The sequence below is a fragment of the Choloepus didactylus genome, chromosome 5 (genome assembly GCF_015220235.1).
Source record: "Choloepus didactylus isolate mChoDid1 chromosome 5, mChoDid1.pri, whole genome shotgun sequence".
Classification (NCBI taxonomy): domain Eukaryota; kingdom Metazoa; phylum Chordata; class Mammalia; order Pilosa; family Megalonychidae; genus Choloepus; species Choloepus didactylus.
Window position 1 is genome coordinate 116,615,410 of NC_051311.1, and position 26,592 is coordinate 116,642,001.

A 26,592-nucleotide genomic window follows, 5' to 3' on the forward strand; every position below is an offset into this window, starting at 1 on the left:
CGGCACCGAGCTTCCTAGGATGCTTTATTCCTGAACACAACACTTTACTCTCCATATACCTTGAATGCTGCTCTATTTCACATTTCTCTGTTCATCGCATCGACCTCACTGTACCTGACAACTGTCTCTGCAATTGCTTTCCAAATGCGCCTCCGACTCTTGCCCGTTTTCATGAACAGTTCAGGTTTCTTTCAGAATGTGCCCCCTTTCCAACCTCTCCAACAACAGCTGCAGATTGTTGGCCAGGAACCACAAATCCAAAGATGAAGGGTAAATTCGCTACAGTTTCCTTATTATTTTGTGAATGTTGTTTACTCTAAACACTCTGCTGGGAGAGCCCAGAAGAAACTATTAGAATCCATTTTCCCTGACAGATAAATGACTACTCTCCTTCCTCTTCTCTCTCAAAATCAGGTTCCTCTGTGGAAGCCCATCTCAAAGGCCATCTCCTCTGTGTAGCTGTTGATTCCTCCTCCTGGGAGATAGCAGGGCCCTGCAGGCATCTGCTCAGCAAGTAACCACGGCAGGGCTGGTTTTCTTTAGGTAAGCATGGATGGACGTTTGTACACAGCAGATGTGTGTCTATTTGACCTTCCAGGTCAGGAACCTCATCCAAACTTTTACTCCTTAGGCCAACTACACAGCCTATTTGTAGCACTAATTAAAGGCTTGTATAATTGAATTAACTGCAATTTTTGCCTAGTTATCCCCAAACACTTCTTTTCACTTTAAATGCTTATTTGATAAATACACCATGGTTATATGTAGCTTTTTTTAAAAAAATAATTCCTAGAGTTATAAGAAGTTTTTTTGTTTTTTAATATTTTCCATTCCTTCTCCTCCTCCCTTCCTAACAGTGACTCACTCAACTCCACTGTAAATCTTTCCCTATGGAGAGCAATTTCACATTTTTATTCATAATAGCATGAGGCTACTGCCACCTTTTTTACCTTGCAGCCTCAAATCACATACAAATGAACACATTTAGCTTAAGGCCAGGAAGAAACCAACTCATGATACCTAAATGATTACATGGTTGGTGAAAGGTACTCCTTTCCTAAATACATCTAAGTAGGTCGAAGCAGTTAAAAACTCATTTTTGGTCATTTTATGCACTTCAGGATTAACCGGGGTTGGTAAGCAGGTTTCACCCTAAGTGCCGGCTATGACTAATTGGCACTGCTGCCCAGAGGGCGGCGGAAAGAATTCCAAGCCATGGAGGGATCAACGCTGGATTACTTGGTGATGACAGTCGTTTTCGTTTCCTAAGGATTGTTTATTCCTTATTTTTTTAAAATTTAAATATTGAAATTAACTTACAAAAGTTTAAAATTCACATATAATAAAGGTAACAGATAACTCAAAGTTTCTACTTTTAAGGTTTCACTTAACTGGGATTTAATTCAGAGACAAATGAAAACCTATTCACATTTAATTGCTGAATAGATTTTCAGATGTGCCCTTAAAGAAGCAACTAAACAACTATAAAAGCAATTAGCTTGACAACATTAATTCATTCAGCAGAGATTTATGGATGATCTAATATGTTCCAGGGACTGTTCTTGCAACTGGGAATATAGCAATGAGCAAGATACAAGGTCTCTGCTCTTATGGAGCTCACACTTAAGTGGCTGGAGATAGGAAACAAATATGCACAATCACAGAAACAAAAAGCAACAAGAAAAACATCAGATAAGGCAATAAGAGAAGGGGAGTAAGAGAGGGTAGGTTTTCAGCTGCTTAGGACTGGGTGGTTAGAGAAAGTCTCTAAGCAGGTGATGTTTAAGATGAGCTCTGAACAGGAAGGAGCCATTTACGAGAAGGCACAGCAAGTGCAAAAGGCCTCAGGTAGCTGGTAGGCAAGGGAAAAAGTGGCTGGAGAGGTGAGCTGGGACCACATCATGTAGGAATTTATAAGCTATGCTATAAGAATTGTGGATTTTATTTTAAGTGCTGTTGGAGGCTTTGAAGGATGGGAGCAATATGATCTGATTTACATTTTCTAGAAGTTTTTATTTTGAAATAATTTTAGACTTAGAGAAAAACCACAGAGGACCGAGTTCCCATATGTCTTTCCCCAGTTGACATAATCATGGTATGACTATCAAAACCAGGAAATTAACATTGGTACAAGATTATTAACCAAGCCACCGGCCTTATTTGAATTTTACCAGTCTGTCCAATGATGCCCTCTTTCTGTTCCAGGATCCAATCCAGGATCCCCGTTATACTGAGTTGTCAAGTCTCCGTCATCTCCTTCAACCTGTGACAGTTCCTCGGTTCTTGTCTTTCACGACATTGAGACCTTTAGAGAGTGCCAGTCAGGGGTTTTGCAGAATGTGCTTCAGTTTGGGTTTGTCTGATGGTTTCTCCTGGTTAGACGGGGATTATAGATGTTGGGGAGGGTCCCACAGAGGTGACGAGCCCTTCTCCGAGAGGTTTCAGGGGCATATGCCCTCAGCGTGCTTACCACAGGGGATGTTAGCCCCGATCACTTGGTTAAGGTAAGGTCCACTGGGTTTCTCCACTGCAAAGTTACTAATTTTTCCTTTTGAAATTATTAAAATCTTTGGGAAATACATGAGACTATGTAAACAGTCAATTTCTCATCAAACTTCCACTCACTAATTGTAGTATCCTTCAGTGAATCTTGCCTGCCACTATTCTTACTGTGGTTTTGGCCTAACGGTGATTTTGTGGTTCCCTATTCTTTCTACATTTATTCATTATAAATATTCTATAAGGAAGAGCTGTTCTTTCTTTCCCATTTATTTATTGATTCATATTTGTATAGATAATGGATTTTTTTTATTCTATGGGTTTTAATCCGATGCTATCCTTACTTATTTTTGTTGATCAAATTGTTTTACTTTGACCCTTGGATGCTCCTTTAGGTTTGCTCCAGTGTCTTTTCAATAGGTCCCTACCCTTTTCCAAGCACTTCCTTATGTTCTGGCATCACAGAATATTCCAGACTCATCTTTAATTTTCCCTGCTCCAGCCCTGGAATCAACCACTGACTCCAATGCAACACCGCAGTGTTCATCCTAGCCCCCTCTTTCCTCACTTGTAATGTCTTCCATCACAGACAGCAAGAAAGCTGACTTTCATTATCCACAATATATTACCTTATTTGTTCAACCCTAGTATATACATAAAGATGTTTCAGAATTGCTAATCCATTCCCCTAGAAGAAACAAATTTACCAACTAGAGTATAGTTTTTGTGTATAGTTATTTATTTATTTATTTTTAATCTTTGGCCTTAGTAGCCAGCCAAAATATCATTTTCCAAAATTACTTAGCTCTTCCTTTCCCCACTTGACAGGGTGGTTATGTTATTCATTTATTATACAATTAGATTACTTTGTTATTGTTTGTATTCTATTTTGGATTCTTTATATCCTGGTTGGTTTTAAGTATCTATTTTTTGGTTTTAAGAGTCAGAGCTTTTCAGAGATAAACTCAAAGAATGTAGCTCCTTCCTCATCCCCCTACCCTTTTCCTATTCCCATTTCCCCCTTCTTTTCCCCACTTCCCACCTAGCCCTGTCGACACCCACTCTCTTTGGTTTCTGGTTTACCATTTCTAAGTTTCTTTCCCAAAATGAGAAGAATACTTGTATATTTTCTTATATGTGTATATATACACACAAACACACATACAATTTATAAATGTATATAATTTCCCCCTTCTTTCTGGCATGCAGATTAGCACACTATAGCTACACTTTTGTGCTTTGCTTCTTTCACGTAACAGTACATCTCTGAAATTATTCCATATTAGTTCATGAAGATTTTCCTCATTTTTGTTTTTCACAGCTACATAGCAACATCTTCAAATTAAGACACTAGTTTTAGTCCTCCATAAAAGGCAGGGTACCTTAAAAGTCCAAGCAGCGTAGAACCCTGCTTCCCAGCCCAACTGCAAAGGCTTGGCTCACATGAACTTTGTGAGTGGATGTGAAGGGGCCTGCCCACCACCCACAGCCAAGCTCTGCAGGCACAACCAGATGGTGGGAACACAGTCTAACCCCTTACATCACATCAACTGCAAGACAACTATAACCCTTGATGAGTGTCCAGTCATAATTCTATTAACTAATTTAAGATTGTTCTGTGGGAAAGCCTCCTCTATTTTCCATTTGAAACATTAAAATTAATAGTAAGCATAATTTCTGTCAAGAGAATCACTTCTTTTAGAAAATTTGCAAGCAGGCATCTTTTTTCCCTTGTTACAGTATGTGTAGTTTAATGGAAAAGGAGCACACAGAACCTCATGTGACTTACTTAAAAAATAAGTCACAATTTTCTGAGTACTTTTTTGTTTTGTGCCAGAAAGGAGAAAATAATTCATTTCATGGTGAGTGTCAGAGGCATGGTGGGAATTTTACCAACGATTTTCCACAACATAAGGTTTAAGCAAAGGGATAATCTGAATAGATTTGCCTTTTTTAAAAAAAGCAAACTGAGGATAACTTTCTAGGTTTCTGAGTGAGATGGATGTTACTGGTGCCACCATCCCCCAGATGGGGAACCGCGCAGAATTAGAATGGTGCCTTGCTCTGGGAATTATCCCAATAAATATCTGATGACTAGATATAAAAGGATCTTGAGCTTCTATCAGAGAAGACTCTGTGCCATGTGTCTTGGTTTTCTTATAGCACAAGAGCCTGGAGTTATAACCACAGAAATCTTAGCTCAAATTCTTAATATTAATATAGATAAATTTTAAAATTCTCCAAGTCCTATGATTTTTGGACTTCTCCCAGTCTTCTTAATAAAAGATTACTAATGAAGGAAATTAACAATTATTAATTAGTGATTAGTGGAAAAGGTTTTGGCAGCAGTCAGAAATAGGAAAAGAAAGACTTCCCATTTTCTAGTCTCAGGAATACAGAAATTAATCTATTAGAATAACCTACAACTGGAAATGTAAAAGCATGCTAATACACAGTTTTGTTTTGTTGCTAATATACAGGTTTATATTTATCATTTCAGCAATAACTTCATTGGTAATGATCTTAAGAAAGGATGACCTTATGAAAATCTCATTCCCTAATAACCAGTATCCCACATAAGCAATGTTCATGAGAAGCACTGTCAACAAAATGTGGTTCAATGAATTACTCTATATGCCTTCTCTCTCCATTTGGTCAGTTTAAAAGGAACAAAACTGGGCATAAGAGAATTGGGGTTATCAAATAGAAACAATCCAAAATTTAAAAGCCCAAGATATAAAACTGAGCAAACTTTTTTATAATTGGGAAAATAAATGGCACTTCCATATCCATGGGAGAGCTCATAAAAAATTCTCTTAGTATGGTACTGGTATTGTAAGATAAACATCTTACATAAAAGAATTCTGATAAAATTATTAAAGACCTTCTTGCCACCCCTTAAAGAGCAAATACAAATATCACTAACAGTTTCCTTGTCTTACTTTCGAAACATATTAAATAATATATTAAGGCAAAATACCATGCCAACTATTTCTTACTGTCTTTTTGCTCAATATTTACATTGGTTCAAATGGTATACTTACAACATATCCTCTTTTGATAAAGTACAATTGCTTTAGACAAGTCCAAACAGGTTCTCTGAATCGAGTGAAACAGCTGAAATAAAAATATGAACAAAATACCCAATAAAACAGACAGCAGAAAATTTTTTAAATCTTTATAATTAACAGAACCATAGTGTTTGATTTGCCCCATTAAAAACAGGATTACATGTCCAAGTGCTCCTGGTGGGGTATGTTGAACTGTGCGGGACTGTGACCAAAGCCTCCAAATATGCTCCTATTAGTCCATATTTATTAGAATTCATCATCTCTGGGATCTAAATTAAGATATGCAAAACAATTATTTCCTCCAGATTACTGAAATAATAGCTAAGAAAAGAAAGACTAAGTGAAGGGCCCAATTAGAGGACTTAGTAAACCAGAGACACAATATTGATTCATAATTTAATTTATTCCTTTAACCAACTTGCTGTCTTTTTTAAATGGAGGATCTGTCAATTAAGTATAGTATTTAAAAGATAACATTAACTTATTTTGTGATCCTAATGTATTTTATGGCATGCTAAAACAACTGGATAAAAAGCAAATGAAAATCGATCATCTGAATGATCTGTTTAAAAGACATCTGGTAAAACCAAGTTTAGCTAGCAGCCTCCATCTCTCCTTCTTCTTTTCCAAATGATCTAATAAAAGATATGGAGAGGCAACCTGATGCCATCCTTTGGAAGGAATTTAGGAAATTAGTGGAAAGGCAGGTGGAGCTGTCCAGAGACGATTCTATGCTTCAACTCACAGTGGTCCCAAGTCTTCGCTTCAGAAACTGAGACGGCTTGAGGAAAGGTAAAACAGACACTTCATCTCCACCCTCTGTTCACTGACTCAGAGTCCAGGGAGTGGTCATCAATTAGAAAATCAGGCATATGGACATTCTGCCCCGAGGAGACACTCAATGAGGCAAGAGGACAGTCTCGCCTGCCCCCTTTCCCAACTTACTGGTCATGGCAATCTAGCAATTGTGTCCTGATATTATAAAGCACATACATCAACATCTGAGTAAAAACTCCTGATCTGCTTCATAATAAATATGACCAAATTATCTAATAAAAATGGATGCATGCATAATTAAAAGATTAAAGATCATTGCTAGGAATGCTTAATATAATAAAACACGGTCATAAAGAATATAAATTTTCCACTTCTCATGTCATGAAACCACACCCTCCTGTTTAAAAAAAGAACAAAAATACTCTTCACTATAAAACAAAAGAAAACACCAGCAGTCTGACAACATTCTTTAGCAAATGCCTGATATCAGTATTCTGGGTCACAAACCACCAAAACACAGTAATTCCTGAATATAGGCTCAAGGAGGTTCAAAAAGTATGTTCAGGAGCTGTTCTGTTGTTATTGTTTATTTTTTAAAAATCGAGTCTAAAATAAATGCAATAAAATGCACAGCTCTAAGGTGTTCAGTTCTGTGAGTTCTGACAACTGTATACACTTGTGTAAACACACCCCAAACAAGATAACGTTTCCTTTATTCAGTCAGTTCCCTCTGTCATCAGAGTAATTTTGACTATTCTTGTACTTAGGAGTTGTTTTTAAGAAACAGGTTAATTAAAAAGCAATTCTGACAAATATTTAAACTTAGTACAAATTTTCTCTATTAATTCCCCAACAAATTGCAATAGAATCTGACCATTTACTACAGCTTGACACAGCAGAATAAAAGTTCTTGGTTTATAAGCTAGCATTCTATGGGTAACTCCAAGTTAGAACACATCAAAATGGTTTGCACATCATTTTCATGTTTTATCAAAGGAATCCATTCTCTCTGTACACTTCAACATCAGTATTAACATTTCTGCATCAGAAACCTCTATCGTGTAAAATCATTAGCTGTAGCTAGGTACTTTGGATGATACAAGTCTAGGAGGACAGCTATTTGGTTACAGTACAATTGATTCCATTTGAGAGTGCTGATGCAAGAGCCTGAATATAAATATAAAATGATGTATTGTGTTTAATGCACTAGGGATTAAAATATTAAATTACTTTTTGAATAATGATTGTATTTATGAGGTTACTAAGAATGAAAAATAAAGCTATGAGTTATGAAAATCATATGCAACTTCAATCATTTTAACTGAATTTAGAATACTATATGACAAGAATAGATGCCTTTTGATTCTACTTTTCTCCATTGCAGGGATCTTCTTTATAACATCTCCGTCAAATCTAGCTTCTATTAGAACACCTCCAATGACAGGAAAAGAAAGGGTTGAAAGTTAACATTAATTGGACGGACATGTATACTTATTCAGTCAATTCTTACTGAATGTGTGCTTTGTGCCTGGCTTGGGATACAGTTTTGAATAAGGCTGGCATGGAATCTGACCTTGCAGTGGAGGGAAGACAGACCAAAAACAAACAAAGACCTAACAATTCGGATAATTCCATGAGAGTCGAACACTATGAATAAAATAAAACTGGGTCATTTGCTAAACAGTGAGCAGGAGTGGTGGGGATGGGAACAGATGGGCAGCAGCTTTAACTGTATATAGGTAAGTCTTCTCCAAGGTGATGTTTAGGCTGAGCCATGAATTATGGGAAGAATCCAGCCAAGGGAAGATCTGAAAAAAGAATGTCCAGGCAGGGAACATAGGAAGCGTTTTGATGGGTTTGAACATACCTTTCTGTGGACCGGAACTAAGCAAAGGCTATTGTAGCTGGAGGATGAGAGCTGGGTGTTAGTGATGTGGGAGGGAGAAAACCTAGGACAGGGAGGCAGGGGCCAGATATGTCAGGATGTGAGCTTCGTGCCAGAGATAATGTATGCAAAACACTGTGAATGATCCCCGGGACATAGTAAATACTCAATAAACGTTAGCCATTACTCTATGATCTAATTTAATCCTCTCAATAACTGTTAATATGTAAGCCTTAATATCTCCATTTCACATATTGAGAAAATAAGGATAAGAGAAACTGAAATTCTCCCAAGGTCACGACAGCTAGTAAGAGACTGGAGGAGTTGTCCAGATCCAGCTGACAAGGCGTTCATGGTCTCAAAAGGCGGCCCGTTCTCTCATCGGATAGCCTTAATATTAGAATGTTCTTCCTAGCTCTGGTTCTACCCTCAAATGCATAGAATGAATCTAGTCCCTCTTCCATATGTCACACATTCCTATACAATTGACAGCATGTGTCTTCTTAGCCCTCTCTCTTCCAGAATACCCAGGGTTTCTGCCTCCTCTGAAGGTGTTCTGCAGACTTGGACTTTTATCGTATGCCCATTGAATGTTCAGCACATGAACTTTAGCTTACAACTTAAATTTAGAGATCATTTTGAATCATCATCAGACCACCCAACATTATTCCACTCAGTGCCCTGCCATTCATAGAATAGATGAGAATGCTGTTTAAATTTTAACTCAAACCATTGGCAGAAATGTCTGGCAAGACAGGGAGTTAGTGGGCATTTTATCAGTTATATCAACACTGTAGATAATCAGATATGAATTCAGCCTACCATATTATTAACTAGTCTAACTAAATAGCTTCTTAGTTAATTAATTCCAGATTTTTCCAGGGTTCAACACCAAGCTATAAGACTCTACTTTCCAGGATTGTTTTACTCATTCTTTTTTCTTTTTTAAATGTGAATATTTGCCTGACTCCAGTCCTCTGAGCCCTCTCCAATTCTGATCCTCAGACATCCCTAGTGGTGGCTCTTTGATTGCACTCATTTTTTCCAACAAAAATATATTGAGACTCCACCACTTGCCATGCATCCAACTAAGTGCTGGAAAAACAAATTAACTGAAACATACTTATGCTTACATGGTAATTTATTGGATTAAAAAATACACTAGGATACAATTTTTCTGATCCTAGACTTTCCTCATAAGCTAGCTGTTTATAATAGATTTTCAACTATGAAACAAACCTATGCTTGCACAGGTTAGTAAACTCTCAGTGGCTCTGCTGGGCTGAGAGGGAGAAAACACTCACCTCTAGTTTGGCATCCAGGTCTGCATCGGAGGCAACTACATGTTCATCTTCCTTCTTCCCTGTAGCTTTAATAAAGGCCTGTTTTGTTTCCCAGTACTTCTGTTGCATTTTATTTACAACTGACTTATCTTGAGCATATCGATCATGTAAGTCTGAGGAAAAACTGCTGAAAACATTTAAGGAGTTATTTCATTCATGACTTTTATGAAGATAAAGCTATTTTAGTCTGAAAAGAATTCATATGAACATTCTTCAGGAAGTACTTTCTTACATGCTTATTACAGCAAGAAAAGTAATCAGCTCTTCCTAACTTTCTCCAAAAGCTCAAAATACCTTTCTTTTTGCAGGAAACCAAGAAACAATATCTTGAAGAGAATTTAGATATTACCAGATTGGACATGCTGCTTTGAGAGGTGGAGATGGTGAGGGCGGGCTGGCGCAAGGCACCTCAGTGGGTCAGGGGTAAAGCCAGATGTCAACGCTCTCACCACTCCACCGTGACAGCCAACATGTAAGTGACGGCAGAAAAGTAGAGATAAGGGCGTGACAAATAGCATGTGTAAAATGTTACAGATTCCTGATGTTAAAGACTTTAAATTCTCAAACATAAATGTTTAAAGTAAAGATAGCAAACCATTCTTCAGGAAAATCATACTGAAAATTAAATAAAAATTATGTAAAAGAGAAATGTGAAAAGAAATTATTTGAGATTTAGATGGAATTTTATAAAAGTGAGAAGAACACCCTAAATATTGACAGAAAGTTCACCACTGGCACTCCATCCCTCCCCCTGCTTAGTATACAAACTCTTTCCATTTCAAGTTCCTACTCCAAAGGCCCATACAGGACCCCGGGCTCCAACCTTCTGCAGACATGTTCCTCCTTCCACTCTCATCACATTGTCACTTGAGATGTGCCAGATTTGTGCCCTAAAACATTACTTGCTTTGTACTATGTCAGAAATACCAATATCTCCAATAAGAACAGGAAAAGATCCTCAATATGATTAGCCATTAGGGAAATACAACAATGAGGTACCATTTCACCCTTACTGGAATGGCTATTATTAATGAAAACAGAAAATAACAAGTGCTGGTGAGGATGTGGAGAAATAGAAACCCTCATACATTGTTGGTGAGAATATAAAATGGTGCACTTATTATGGAAAACAGTTTGGTGGTTTCTCAAAAATTAAACATGGAACTACTATATGACTACCTACTTCTAGGTATCTACCCAAAAGAATTGAAAAGCAGGGTCTCAGATGGATATTTGTATACAACTGTTCATGGCAGCATTATTCACAAAATGATGGCAGCAACTCAAGTGTCCATCAGTAGATGAACTGATAAACAAAACATGATCTATACATACAATGGTATACTACCCAACCTTAACAGGAATGACATTGTGATACATGCCATCATATGGATAAACCCTGAAGATATTTTGAGTGAAATAAGTCAGACACAAAAGGACAAATATATGATTCCACTTGTACGAAATAGCCAGAATATGCAAATTCATAAAGACAGAGAGTAGAATGGAGATTACCAGGAGCAGGGGTGGAAGAATGGAGACTTGATGCACAATGGATGTGGGTTTCCGTCTGAGGCAATGGGAGAGTTACGGTAATGGATGTGGTAGTGAAGGTAGCACAATATTGTGGATGTGATTAATACCAATGAATGGTGTGTTTGGGAGTGGTTGAGATGGGAGTTAATGCTGTATATATGTTTCCCACAATTTAAAAAAAAAAAAAGAGCAACTAAAGAGACAATGACAATTAAATGGAATATACGATCCTGGATGGGACCTAATAATAGAGGAAAAAAGACTCAAAAGGACATTATTGGGACATATGAAAAAACTGGGATACCGACTATAAGCTTTATATTAATGTTAAATTTCTTGAACTTGATGACTGTACTGAAGGTGGTTACATAAGTGAATATCTTTGTTCTTAGGAAATATAAGTGGAAATATTAAGTGGTTAAGGAGCATGATATAAACAACCAACTCTCAAACATTCAAAAAAACAGACAGATTGATAGAATGATAAAACATGTGGCAAAATGTTAAAATTGGTGGATCTGGGTATGGGGGCAGGTATATTGGAGTTCTCTGTATGGATTTTGCATGTTTTTGCAACTCTCCTGGAAGTTTGAAATTAATTCAAAATGAAAAGTTTTTAAAAACGCACGAAAATCTCAAAGCTTAATGATTTATACTCTCCTTGCAGATAACATTTACAATCTTCAAATCACAAATTTATTCCAAAAAGAGTCAGAAAGGATTTCAGAACACTTTTTCCAGAGACTTGGGGACTTTCATAGTCTACTTTGCATCTTCCTGAACTACTTAAAGTTTTATCATAAGCTTATATCAGAAAAAAGAAGATAAAAATACATTGTTATACAAAATATTTATAACATTTACATAAAATATCATCTCTTTATATAAAAATCCATTAAAAAGTCTAGAAGGATATAACCCAAAATGTGAAATGACTATGGTTATTTCAGGAAAATGGGATCCCTAAGAAAGGGGAATGGAGCAGACTTCTTTGGATTTCTTTTTTCCCCAAAGATCAGATTTACAGAGAAAAATATTTGAAATTTTCCATTTTGAAAAAAAAGAGGAGGAATCTGGAGATCAAGTCTATGTCTTCTGCTCCCCATCATTTATTAAATGATTCAAAAGCTTAAGAATCTTGCCCAAAGTTACAGAGGATTAAAACCTAGGTCTTAAACCCCAGTCTAGTGCTTACTGCAGTGCACTTGGCAGGTCTTGCGTTTTGGCAGCAGGATATGATGTGGCAGAGGAAGTGAGAGACTTGGGGGAAGGCAACACTTTCCGGAGCACTCCCGTCTCCCAGGTGAGTGACCACCTATTTCCTCAGACCTGTATCCTGGATACAGCAGCCAGCCAGTATGCAGGTCACGGATGGAGCCCCCACCCCCAATCCCTGGATTATCAACGTGAGGCAAGATGGAACAATAAGGACAAAAACAATCCGATAACTCTTACATAACTGTCGAATGGAGCTACTCAGAGAAATTAAACCCCTTAGCTTTTTAATAATTACCTTTCAAAACTCATTAGATTTTACAACGTGAACATTTCCTTTGAAATTTGACATTTGCTATTACAGAGGACTTTAGTCTGACTTTTTCAACTGAGAGTGCAGGGAGGGATTAAAAATGCATTCTTTATTATAACTGTAATTTGAAGAAATGAAAACATGCACTAAACTTTTTTTATGATACAACAATAAAGAAGTAAAAACTCAACAAAAATCTGCATGCTTTGTACGTCCAGGATTTAAAAGAGTCCAGAAACACTGCTAGAAGCAGATCTGGAATTTATAAGAGGTTTAACATGCTGCTGAGATGTGTTATAGGCATATAAACAACAGAACTGACATTGCCATGTGATTACACATCTATTTTATTTAGCATCTTATACTTCCAACTATGACTGGCTCCTTAGTGTCATGAAGGTTGGAGTCATGACTATAAAATAGTGAGTGTGAGTTGTGTGTGGTTGTAGAATCACTTATTTTATAGCTGTCGTACATAAAACTCTTATTACTCTACAGCTAATTTTAGAAGTTGTAAATAAAATAGTGATAAAAATATACCAACTCATTACATAAACATTGGTAAGAAAAACCATAACTAGATTCCGAAGTGAAAAGATACAAATAAATGCATTTTTTAGAGAGAATATACACTAGATGAGAATTTATAATCTTTTTGGGTTACTTGGTTTGAACATTACATTTGGTTGGAATACTGAATTTGACCATACTCAACATTGAACAGGAGCTAACAGGTTATTTTACTGCTAACGAGTCTCTTGATTTTCCCATTCAATAGACATTTACTGAGCATAAAATTTTGCTTTCCTCTTTCATTAGACTCTGCCAATTTAAAAAAAGACTCAAATTACTTACCATTTGTGTCCTGACATGTTGTTTTCTTCTTCTTTTTCTACTGTTGATGATTTGGGGAGAAGGGGCAGGGAAAAAGCATGAGAGGATAAGTTATGTTATAACCTGAAATAAAACAAATATGTTTAACAGTTACACACTATATTATAATTATACATTAATTTGAAACATCTACAAAATTTTTCAGTCTAATCCATTTCTAGTTGTATTTTAAAGGTAACGATGACACCACACATCGGTGTCAAGCATAGTTTATCTAAGTAACACTGAAAGGAAATATCCAAAACAAACTTTAAGACATGAACAGGCAGGTGGACAGAAACAAAGCATGTTTTAGAAGACTAGATAAAACATGATACCATTTATATAAAGTTTTAAAACATGTAAAACAATACTATATATTGTTGAGGTATATATATATTGCATAGTGAAGGTTTAAAGAATTGCTTGGGAATGATGAATACTAAATTCCAGATAGCAGTTATCACTGCAGGGGAGGGCAGAGAATGGGATTCAAGAGGGGTATAGAAGAACTTCAACTGTATGTGCAATGTTCTCTTAGTCAGCTAGGGGTTGAGCATACCGTACCTGTATACCTTTTTATAGATTTGAAATATTTCATAATAAATCTTTTTAAAAGTTGAACCAAGGCATTGCAAAATACAAACAAACAAAAAAACACAAACAAAAAGTTGATAAGCCAGAATGGGATACTAAAGAGGGCACATATTAAGGTGTTGACTGGCTAGCATTGTATTTTTGTCTTGTAAGTAGATTCGGAAGGCATTTAACACCTCGGCCCCTCATTCCATTTGCTCCACTCCTGGAAGCTAGCCAACCCAGGTGCAGATAAACGGCCCAGCCACGAGATCAGCCCACACTTGCCTACCAGTTACCAAAAAGAATGGAGTGCTCACTCCCTAACTGAATGGCCTCTGGTCAGAAAGAACCACTGGCTGCCAGAGGCAGCGCTCAGCATATGAATGGTTCTGGCTGTTCCACAAAATCAATCCAATACTCTCCCTGTGCCTTAGAAAGGGTCCCAGGCTTTTTAACATGTTTTAAGGGAAACCAAACTAAGGTGCTGAAATTATGGGCATCAAGTCTGGGGAAAGGAGAATGGTGGTAGGCAATTTTCTTAGAATATAATGGATGCTTCTGAGGTGACAGCATCCGGTAATCAATATCGCTTTTCCTGGTGGAGGGCATCCAGGCTTTTGGACAAGCTGCTTTGGGAATGACATTCTCAATGAGTAAGCTTTGCCCTCTGCTCAGTACGACTGTGGAGAGGCCACGAACTTCCAGTCCTCTCACCACCTACACGGCACACCACAAGTACACACTGACTTCGTTTGCCTCAAAATTTCCACCAAAATGTCACAAAAAGATTGTTCAAAGGAAACAAAATTATTATACTCTTCACTTCAGTTAGATTTCCCCATGAACTATAGGATACTTAGTACTTTTTAATTATTAGGAGACCTAATAATTTAAGTTCCTTATAGTGTAATATCTAATAAAAATCCCTGGGCAAACAGCCCTTTCTACCTCAAGGCACTGTTTACAGGCCATTTGCATCAGAACTTTCTGGGATATTAGCATGCAGATTCCGAGCCCCATTCCTTATTTACTGAACTGTAATCTCTGGGAGTGGGCCTGGGATTCTGCATTTGTAACACACTCTGCAAACAATTCTTAAACACATTAAAGTCTGAAAAACACAATGAAATAACACACAGGAAAAAAAAAATCCTTTCAGTAGATGAACATTTCTTGACCAAACTGCTGGAACACACAGCACTAGAAAAGGAATCATAGGTAGCCCAAATCAGGTAACTCTACAGGGCTTATCTGAATGCTTGATGAGAAAGCAGCTGCAGCCAGGGCTGCTTCTCTCTTTCTCTATATATGTGTATGTGTGTGTGTATGTATGTATGTGTGTTTGTGTGTGTATGTATGCATGTACACGCCAGGGACAATTAATAAACATCATAAGATTTCCTAACACAATCTATCTCATCCTGTTCTACACTTTCCAAATTCAGTGTCAAAATCACTACTTAAAAAAAAATTCTTATAATCCTCATCTATTCATTCAGTTCAGTTCAATATATCAAATATTATATATTGAGCATCTAATTATTTTGTTCCAGGTACTGTCCCTAGTCTCAAGGAATTTATAGTCTAGGTTGGTGCTGCCCAATAGAAATATACGATGAGCCACATATGCAATTTTATATTTTCTAAAAGCCACATAGGAAAGTAAAAAGGAAAGTAAAGGAAAGTTAATTTTAATAACATTTTATTTAACCCAATATGTCAAAAATTATCACTCCAACATGTAATCAATATAAAATCCCCTTAGACTTTCCCAGACTGAACCTTGATGGGGTTGCAATATGTTCACCTCATGTTCTAAGACCAGGTATTGACCCCGCAGCCATATCCATGCAGCTAAGAAACCAGCTTGTCCTATGGCAAGAACTGAGAGAATGAGGAAGAATACGTTGCTCAGATTTTTTCATTGGGGTCCTGTGCAATAGCTAGGATCACTGTTGTTCTTTACATATGTTGGCTGTGCCGAGTCCTCAATTTTACCCATCCATGTGGGTAGGTAAAAGGCTACAACAAGCTGTTTCACTTATTTTAATTCCTATTGCCTGCTTTAAAAAAAAATTATGAACAAACTGGAGAGCCAATAAGCCAGTAAAAATGTTTTCTTAATACCCTAAGGTTCACAGAAAAAAAAAGCAAGCCTGATTTAAGCATAAAGTTTGACAGAATGATAAAATAAAGGAGTCAGTCTGTTCTTAAACCTTGATACAGAATTCTCCTCATTAGAAATGTAATATGGGAAAGCATGTTCATTCCGTATATGCTGGCTTCAGCTGCACCAAAGACTTGTTTTGCTCTGGAACTCTTGTCTCAGCTTCTTCAAGGCAGTGGTGTTAGCTGAGGGCACCTCCAATTACAACTGAACTATGCAAAAATTCTAATATTCCTGAGCCAACAGGCAGAGCGAAGGTAAGATATGTAGCCATTTCACCATATTCATATGGGAAACTGGCTTCCTCTTGAATCACATCTCTTTATATTTATTTTTTATTAGAGCAGTTGTAGGTTTACAGAATATCATGCAGGAAGCACAAATTTCCACATATTTCCCTCTCATCTGCACAGTTTTCCTCATTATTAACATCCTGCACGAGCATGGTACCTTTGGTATAATTCAAGAAACAATATTAGTATAATTATTCTAGTAACTTTACTGCACTGTTGACATCGTGTTGTAAAGTTCTGTGGGTTTGTGTATATGTGTGGTAACTTACATACAACCTAAAATTTCCCTTTATTTCCCCTTTTCAAATATACAATTCAGTAGTGCTAATTTCATATCCAAAGTTATGCCTCCATCCCCATCATCCATTATCAAAACTTTTCCATCACCCAAACCAAATTCCCTATTCCCCTCTCCCACTTGGTCTCCGGTAACTTGTATTCTGGTTTCTGACTTCAAGAATATGTTTATTCTGCTTATTTCATATACAAGAGATCATACAGTATTTATCCCTTTGTGTCTGGCTTATTTTACTCAACATGATGTCTTTAAAGTTCATCTGTGTTGTAGCATGCATCACATCACAACTTCATTCCTTTTTACAGGTGAATAATATTGCATTGTACGTATCAACCACAAATGTATATCCATTCATCGTTTGATGGACACTTGGTTGCTTCCATCTTTTCTCAATTATGCATAATTCCATTGGTCTGTATATCTATGAACATAGGTGTGCAAATGTCTGTTCAAGTCCCTGCTTTCAATTGTTTGGGGTTATATAACTAGAATTGGGATTGCCGGGTCATAAGGTAATTCTATACTTAACTTTCTGAGGAATCAATTAACTGCTTTCCTCAGTGGCTACACCATTTTACATTCTCACCAACAATGCACAAGCATTCCTATTTCTCCACATCCTTTCCACACTTCTGTTTTCCATGTTTTTTAATAGTAGCCATTCTACTGGGTGTGAAATGCTATCTCATTTTTGTTTTGATTTGCATTTCCCTGATAGCTTATGACTTTGAGCATCTTTTCATCTGCTGTTGGCCATTAGTATATCTTCTTTGGAAAAATACCTATTCAAGTCTTTTCCCATTTTTTAATTGGGTCATGTGTCTTTTGTTGTTCAGTTGTAGAAGTTCTTTATAAATTCTGGATATTAAACCCTTATCAGATATATGGTTTCCAAATATTTTCTTCCATTCTGTAGGTTGGCTTTTTTGCTTTCTTGATAAAGTTATTTATGCACAAAAGTTTTAAATTTTATGGTAGTTCATTTTACCTATTTTTTCCTTGGCTATTTGTGCTTTTGGTGTAAAGTCTAAGAAACCAAAGACTAACACAAGATTCTGAAGATGTTTCCCTATGTTTTCTTTTAGGAGTTTTATAGTTTTAGTTCTTATATTCAGGTCTTCAATACATTTTAAGTTAATTTTTTTATAAAGTGTGATCTTTTTAAATTTATTGAGACTTGTTTCATATCCTAATATGTGGTCTATCCTGGAGAATGATCCATGTGCACTTGAGAAGAATGTATATCCTGCTGTTTTCAGGTGCAATGTTTTGTTTATGTCTGTTAGGTCTAGTTCATTTATCATATTGCTCAAGTTCTCCATTTCCTTATTGATCTGCTGTCCAGATGTTCTATCCATTGATGAAAGAGGTATACTGAAGCCTCCAACTATTTTTGCAGAGATGTCTATTTCTCCCTTCAGTTTTGTCAATGCTTGCCTCATGTATCTTGGGGCACTGTGGTTAGATTCATAAATGTTTATGATTGTTATTTCTCCTTGGTGGGTTGATCCTTTTCTTAATACATAGTGTCCTCCTCTGTCTCTTTTAACAGGTTTTGACTTCAGGTCTGTTTTTCCAATATTATTACAGCTACCCCAGCTCTCTTTTGGTTACTATTCGCATGGAATATTTTTCCCATCCTTTCACTTACAACCAGTTTGTGTCTTTGAGTCTAAAGCAAGTCTCTTGTAAACAATATATAGTTGGATCACACTTTTTAAATTCATTCTACCAATCTGTGGCTATTGACTCGGAAGTTTAATCCATTTACATCCAGTGTAAATACTGATAAGACAGGACTCACTTCAGCCATTCTGTCTTTGTTTATATGTTACTTCTTTTTTGTCTCTCTTTCCATTTATTGCAGCCTCATTTTGTGTACAGTTGATCTTTAGTAACGTAACTAATTGATCCCTTTTCTCATTTGCTTCTGTATATATTTAAAATACTGTATTTGTGGTTACCCTGCGGTTTGTATTAAACAACCTAAGTATATAGCCTATTAGTTTGAAAAGACACCAACTTAACTTGAACAGCATACATAGTCTCTGCTCCTATATCCCTCTGTCTCCTCTCTTTATGTTGTTTTTGTCACGTTACCTCTTTATGCATGTCCATTACAAGAAAACTGTATTCTTAAATTCAGTTGCATTCTAAATCTTATAGGAAATAAAGAATAGAGCTATATGCTGAGGATACAGTACTACCGGGTTTTGTATTTCCCCATAATTGCCTTTACTGGATATCTTCGCTTTTTCATACTGCTCCAAGCCACTATTCTCCTGTCCTTTCCTTTCAACCTGAAGAACTCTCTTTAGCATTTTTTATAGGGTAGGTCTTTTGGTGATGAACTTTCTCAGTTTTGTTTACCCATGAATGTCTTAAACTTTCCCTCATTTCTGAAGGACAGTTTTACCAGTTAATGAATTTTGGGTTGGCATTTTTTTTCTTTCAGTACCTTAAATATGTCATACCACTGCCTTCTCACCATCATTTCTGATAAGAAATCAGCACTTAGTTTTATTAAGGATCCCTCATATGCGATGAATCTTTTTTCTCATGCTGCTTTCAGAATTCTCTCCGAAGACATTTTTAGTATGTGTCTTTGGAGTAGGTCTATTATTAGGGTTTATCCTGTTTGTAATACACTGCATTTCTTGGACATGTATATTTATGTCTTTCACAGAGTTGGGAAACTTTTTGCCATTATTTCCTCAAATATTCTTTTGCCCCCTTTTCCCTTCTTTTCGCCTTCTGGGGACTCCTATCATGTTTATGTTGGTATGCTTCATATTGTCCCACAGGCTCTGCTCACTTTTAAAAATTTTTTCTTGTTCTTCCAACTATATGATTTCAATGATCCTGTCTTCTAGTTCACTGACTCTTTCTTCTTCCTGTTCAAATCTGCAATTGGATGCCTCTAGTGTATTTTTAATCTCCATTATTGTATTTTCATCCCCAGAAGTCCTATTTTCCTTAGACTTTCTACTTCTTTTTGCTTACATAGTCTTAATATCCTTTAACTCTATATCCATATTTAGTTTATTTCTATCCATATTTTCCTTTAAATCCTTGAATTGATTCAGGAGATATATTTGAACTTCCTTGACTTGTTCCAATGCCTGCTTCCTCTGAAGCTTTAATTTGTTCCCTTTACTGAGCCTTCTTGTTTATTTATATGGCTTGTGATTTTTTGCTGATGTCTCATCATTTGATTATTTTGATGTGCTAACTCTGAAGTCACTCTTAGCCTCTTGTCAAGGATTTTTTTTGTAGATTGGCTGTGTGTTAAGGCTCTTCAATGCTTAGTCCAGCTTATACTGAACCTTTTGAGCAGCCCATGTTTAACAGTTTCTTAAGTCTTCTGTACCTGTCTGTTGTCCTTGGCATGTGCTGCAACTTTTAAGACTACCTTAATATGTGTGACTGTTTCACCTCCAGGAGAAGATACACTTTCCTCTGTTACTCCTCTGGGAGTTCCAGTCTGCTCTGTTTGTTTTTATGCACATTTTCCTCCCCAGTGGCTACAATTTGCTCAATGGCTCTCCCAAGCTCAGGGCTGCATTTCTACTATAACTTCAGTCCTCTGTTCACCTTGCTTTACAGTAGTTAGTTTTCCCTTTTGTCCCCATGTAGCTTTTCTGCCTCCAGTAATTTCCAACTTAGGGTATCCTGCCCCAGAGAGCTAGATGGGATTGGCATTCTTAAATGCCTATTTTTTTTTTTTTTTTTTCGTTTAGTGCACCAGCAATTAGAGAATGGGTAAGAAGTGTACACCACTTGTCAACAGTTCTGCCATGAGTTGTTCTCGTTTTCTGTTTCCTGGGGGCTGTCTTGTATGCACACACTTGCCTACTGCTACAACTTTGCCCTGGATCTATGTAGCCTTGGGTCCCTTTGCCTGAATGTGCATGTGGCTCTAAATTACTGCTGTGGTTAGTGTCCGTGGCAGGAAGTATTCAGGCTGGAGTGTTACCACTATGTGGCTCTCAAACCACGCAGGACCAAGTATGGCAGAGGAATCCATTCTGGCAGGTCTGAGATGCAGATCTCCTACCTTCTTTTCTTTCTTTTCCTTCGATTCAGTGTTTGTGGAGTCTTTCTCTAGTCTTTATAATCCTCTAGAGTTCCAAGTGAGTGGAATGTGCCCATTTATTTAGTTTCTCTAAGGGGAAATTTTCCCAGGGATGTCTCACACTGCCATCTTGAAGACATCACCAATCATACTCTTTAATCACATTTCTTGAGTGTTGTGTTTCCTTGCAAAGTTTCCAACTTTAGCAGAATTTTCTCTTCCATTCAGAAAGCACTTATTCTATTAGTTGGAGTACTAGCTGAAACTAGATCCAGAATCCCTTTTTCTTGTGTCTGTACTGAGCATATGGCAGATTCTCTTGAATTGCAGATCTGGGCCACAGCCAAATTTGCATTTTCCTCTCCTTTCTATTTCTGGCTAAAAATGATCACTATCTCAGAGCTCCTCGGTTCTGAAGTGGGCCATTCCCTACACCTACCTCCAAACAATAAATGTACTTTCAGGAGAACAGAACAGTCTTGCAGTTCTGTGGATGCAAAGCATTAGGCTAGCATCATCCCCTGGTAAATTACTCACTCCCAAACTCAACTTCATAGCACTATATATCATTGAATCTAAGATGCAAGTCGGTTCACATTTCAACATTCCTGAGACTGGTATGCTTCCTACAACCAATGGCTTATCATCTGTTGAGCTGACAGTCATTTTTCTTTCTTTATGAACATAAAATAATAGTAAGACCTTAGAAGCAATGGTTGCTTATATTTGATAAAATGCAGAAAATTGCTTTAGAAGTAAACTTTACTAAATTATACATTATTACATGACACTGACTTTTGTGTACAACTGAAAAGGACAATCTGCAGTCAGGGCTGCTGAGTATTGCCTGTGATGTGGGATGAGTGCCATGGCTGAGGAAGGCACTGAGGGTTGGAGCAGCATAGAAGAAGGGCACAGAGCTGACTTCCTACATGGTCCCTGAGCTAAGTCTCTAAGAATCAGCAGTTGCTGGACAGGTGAGGTGTGTTTGTGTCTGTGTATGTACGTGTGTGTGTGTTTCCAGCCAGAGGGAAAGAAATGAACAAAGGCTTCCACAGAAGAACTGCAAGGTGTGTGCTTTCAAACACACATAAGCAGTTGTGCATTACTACAATTTAAAGAGACAGGAGATGTGATGGGGGAGAGACATAGGGGCAACTCTCTGAGGGCACTGAATGCTATGTTCAGCAGTTTAGATTTACACTGGAGCCACCAGACAGTGTTTATTTCACATTTAGTGAGTACCTTCTTTGTTCTTTCTTAGGCAGTTAGTCGTGTGTGTGTGTGTGTGTGTGTGTGTGTGTGTGTAAGGTGTGGGTTACATAAGTATAACATAAAATTTGCCATTTTAACCATTTTTAAGTATACAATTCAAGGGCATGGTTTTTTTTTTTCTTTTTCTTTTTCGTTTTTACCATCTGGTGCTACTATTGCCACCTTCCATTACTAAAACTTTTTCATCACCCAAAACAAAAACCCTGTACCCATTTTAAGCAATAACTTCCCATTTCCCCTTCCCCCAGTCCCTGGTAACCGCTAATCTACTTTCTGTCTCTAAAGATTTGCTTATTCTAGGTAGTTCATATAAGTGGAATCATACAGTACTTGTTCTTTTGTATCTGGCTTGTGGTTAGTCTCTTTCTTGGTTACAGAGGCTACTGTAATTAGTCTTCTGACGATCCATAACAAATGGAAAAAATGTCTCTTGGATTTAGCTTCTAATTGTACAATACTAATTAATATAATTTTCTCCTCATTCCTTCTTCTAGTTATTTCAGACATCAACTTCATCTTGAAACATTACCAGTTTTCAACCTTCTGTGCAGTGTAACTTACATGTCAGGCAATAATTTTTTAAAATTCAAATGTAGTTAGCTTTTTTTCAGAGAAGTGGAAATGTGTGCCTTTGTGCTTTTTCCCAGTCAGTGTATTAAGCCCAAAATATTTCCTTTTAAATGATCTCATTGATGGAAGTCTTTGGGTTTATTTCTCTGGTGCATAAGCTCAGAACTGTATAAATTATATAATTTAGAGACTAAAGGGAGTTTAGAAACAATCAAATGAAGCCCCTCCTTTTTATATGGGACCTATGCTTTAGATAGGTGACTAATGGGCCTGGGAACACAAAGCCAATTAGCTCTGGGGAGCTTTAGAACAGGCTTCCCACAGCTTGTCTAGTGAAGAGAAGAAATATAAATGTGTCAGGGGTGCTGGGTACAGAGTTAAGAAATAATTTAGTATTTGTACTTTTTTTGTACAAAGTATATTTTCATCTTTCTTTTCTAGAGGTTTATCTCTAGTCACTTCCTCTTAAGTCAAAATTATTTTTATAATTTTCTATAAAGATTAGCAAGTGTGCTTTTAGTATAAATATTACAATAGTTTCAGAAGAAACAATGAAAAAACTGAAACAATTCCTCCAGACATAATTATCTATATTTATTATCATTTTTAAAATTGTGATTCACCAAATCATATTCCCATGTAGTTGGGAAAGGGATTCCTATCGAGGTGGGAAGTTGAATTAGCCTCCTCATCCTTTCAAATGTCAACACTCACCCAGGGGTGTAAATCTCCCTGGCAATGTGGAATATGACTCCCAGGGAGGAATCTAGACCCGGCATCATGGGATGGAGAACATCTTCTTGACCAAAAGGGGGATGTGAATGAAATGAAATAAATTTCAGTGGCTGAGAGATTCCAAAAGGAGCCGAGAGGTCACCCTGGTGGGCACTCTTATGCACAATATAGACAACCCTTTTTAGGTTCTAATGAATTGGAACAGCCAGCAGTAAATACCTGAAACTATAAAACTACAACCCAGGACCCCTGAATCTTGAAGACGATTGTATAAAAATGTAGCTTATGAGGGGTGACAATGTGATTGGGAAAGTCATGTGGATCACACTCCCCGTTGTCCAGTGTATGGATGAATGAGTAGAAAAATGGGGCCAAAAAAAAAATAAAAAATAAAAAAGCACCCAAGTGATCTTTTTTACTTTAATTGTTCTTTTTCATTTTCATTTTTATTCTTATTATTTTTGTGTGCGTGGTAATTAAAATGTTCAAAAATTAATTTTGGTGATGAACTCATGACTATGTAATGGTACTGTGAATAACTGATTGTACACTTTGTGTGACTGCATGGTATGTGAATATATCTCAATAAAATTGAATTTAAAAAAAAAAAACACTAATTAATGTGATTTTGACTAGTTTTCATGGGTATTTTTCCTATCTTTTAAATATCACACAGTTTTTACTTTCAGATTTTGATAAGGTTATGATTATCTTAACATTCCACATAACATTAAATGGATTCTGCTGCTAGTTGAGTTTTGAGTCCTCTGCAAATGATTTTTGACATTTCATAAATTCACAAGTAAACATGAAATAAAGTTACACTTTAACTTTGTGAGTCAGCAAATCTTCGGAGAGGAAAACAAAATCCTGACCTCATTTAAGACACTGTTAAAATTTTCATTTTGTTAACAATTGAGGTCTTCGGATATTTAAAAAGATTACTTCATTTATATTTTAAAACAACTCAGGTATTATATAGACAGATTAATTAAGCTTAATGATTCCCTAAAATTATCAAAATCACATTCCTAAAGCAAATATTTTAATGCCAATATAACTTTTCTCCCAATATGCTGTTCACTATAAAATAAAAGTTGGAAAATCCATGAATATGCCACAAACTTGTACATCCACCAACTCACTTCTCTCTAGTCTTACTTCGCTTATCAGAAAAATTGATGAAATCTAGGATGCCTTCAGAGTCAAAAACTATGAAACTCATTTTAATTACCGTCAGAGACATTTATACTGGAGAAATAAGAAACACAACATCTTCATTTTCATAGATGACAACTGGAGTTCAAGTGGAGTCATGTCCAAGATCCAGTTAAATGTCAAGTTCACAGGCAAGAATGGGATTGAAATTCTCATCAGCCAATTCACAACCCGGTATACTCTTCAGCTGTCATAAGCTGCTCTAAGAGCTGTTTCTCAAAGGGAAATACCAATCTAATGTCTCATTTTAGAAAGTAAAATCACAGCCAAGATATTCTTTAAAGTGTATCATCCTCAACATTAATATTATTTAAAAAATATTATATCCCCACAAAACAAACCAAAAAACAAACCACATAACTCAAACTGTTCATGAGGGAAGCAATTTTGGGTCTTAGTCCTCTTTTTCTTGCTTAAAGTACCCTTTTCAAAGGATGATCAGTGGTGAATTTCATGCTACAACAAAAATCATGATAGTAATAACCAAAAGGCTGGCATTTGAAAACAACAAACCTAAAAGAAATTTACAAGAGCAAATAAGATAATGATAATGTGGATTAGAAGATAGTAAACAGAAAAAGAGCAAACAGGTTGCCTTTGAGAAAGAAAAGAGTAATTGGAAAAAAAAAATTGCTGTAGAAATTATATTCACCTTTGGTTTTATTTCAACCAAATGCCAATTCAAATACAGCATATGAATTTTAATCCCTAATATTTATGGTGGCCTTTTCTCTAAAAGTGTAACCTCAAAAGGTGAAGGGGGAAGGAACACCCTGGTCAGACAAAAGTCTCCATCAGCTCACGTAAAGAAATACTACGTCTGTCAGCGGTCCACACAGAGCATTAAATGACAGGATTAAATGTTATCCTTAAATTACATTTTAAAAGCACATTTTATAATTGGAGTCCAGTCATAAAACTTATAACTTTCTTTCAGACATTAAAGCATGATGTCAACTTAAAAACTTTCTTATGGAAGAATAATCTGAAATAAGTTAATTTTACACCTAAGACTGCACTGGGCAATATGCCAGTGATTGGCCACAGGTTAAGATGTGCTGAAAGTGTCAAATACAGAACAGCTTTCAAAGACTATGTACAGAAAGAGAACGTAAAATGTTGTATTAATAAATCTATATTTTATATTTATTTATATTTTTATGTTCATAAATAATACATATCTTCTATTCATGTTTATGTGTATATTTTATAAAGCACATTTGTATGTATATAAATATATTTAAACATTTTGATTTTTATTTAATTATATTTTATATATTTATTTATAAATATTATATATTGAATTATATATTTTATGTTAAAATAATATTTTGGATGTATTGGGTTAAAGAAAATATATTTTAAAAATTAATTTCACCTGTTTCTTTTTACCTTTTTTACTCTGTCTAGTAGAATATTTTAATTACATATGTTGACCGCCATTATATTTTTATTGGAGAATATTTGTCTAAGGCATTAGTAATCAGCAAAAGAGCTAGAAATAAATTCCATAACTTTTTTTACCAATTTACTGCACCAGCTACAAGGTACCATAAAACAACTCTTTATCCCCAGAATCTCTGATAATTTTTCAGTCAGAAATGTCATTACAAAAATAAAACCATATGCACATTTTTAAATGACCTACAAAATGGTTGCACTCTACATTTTCATAATAAGTTGTATTTTTGAAAGGTCCAAGTTTCTGTGCAAAGTGTACTATTTGTTTCAAATTGGGTTCATGGAAATGTTAAGTGAGGTGGATAGACTACTATGAAATAATCAAAAATGAAAAGAAGGAAAAAATATATAATAAATACAAAAATAAAAAGTGTGTCTATATTTATAAATAAATTATTTTTTATAAATA

At 36.2% G+C, this 26,592-nt stretch overlaps 1 protein-coding gene across 12 annotated transcripts in view; it reads right to left on the reverse strand.

Moving 5' to 3' along the window:
- Positions 1-26,592, reverse strand: part of ICA1 (islet cell autoantigen 1) — a 154,516-nt gene that overhangs the window by 119,212 nt on the left and 8,712 nt on the right. For 6 of the 12 annotated variants that reach the window (XM_037836777.1, XM_037836782.1, XM_037836785.1 and 3 more), the window contains exons 2-4: positions 13,495-13,596; positions 9,537-9,702; positions 5,544-5,616 (exon numbers count right to left, since the gene is read on the reverse strand). In XM_037836777.1, the coding sequence (XP_037692705.1) occupies positions 5,544-5,616; positions 9,537-9,702; positions 13,495-13,511 (256 nt within the window). In that variant the 5' untranslated portion in view covers positions 13,512-13,596. The remainder of the gene's footprint in view (positions 1-5,543; positions 5,617-9,536; positions 9,703-13,494; positions 13,597-26,592) is intronic. The other 6 variants (XM_037836780.1, XM_037836787.1, XM_037836779.1 and 3 more) reach the window with 3 other exon arrangements.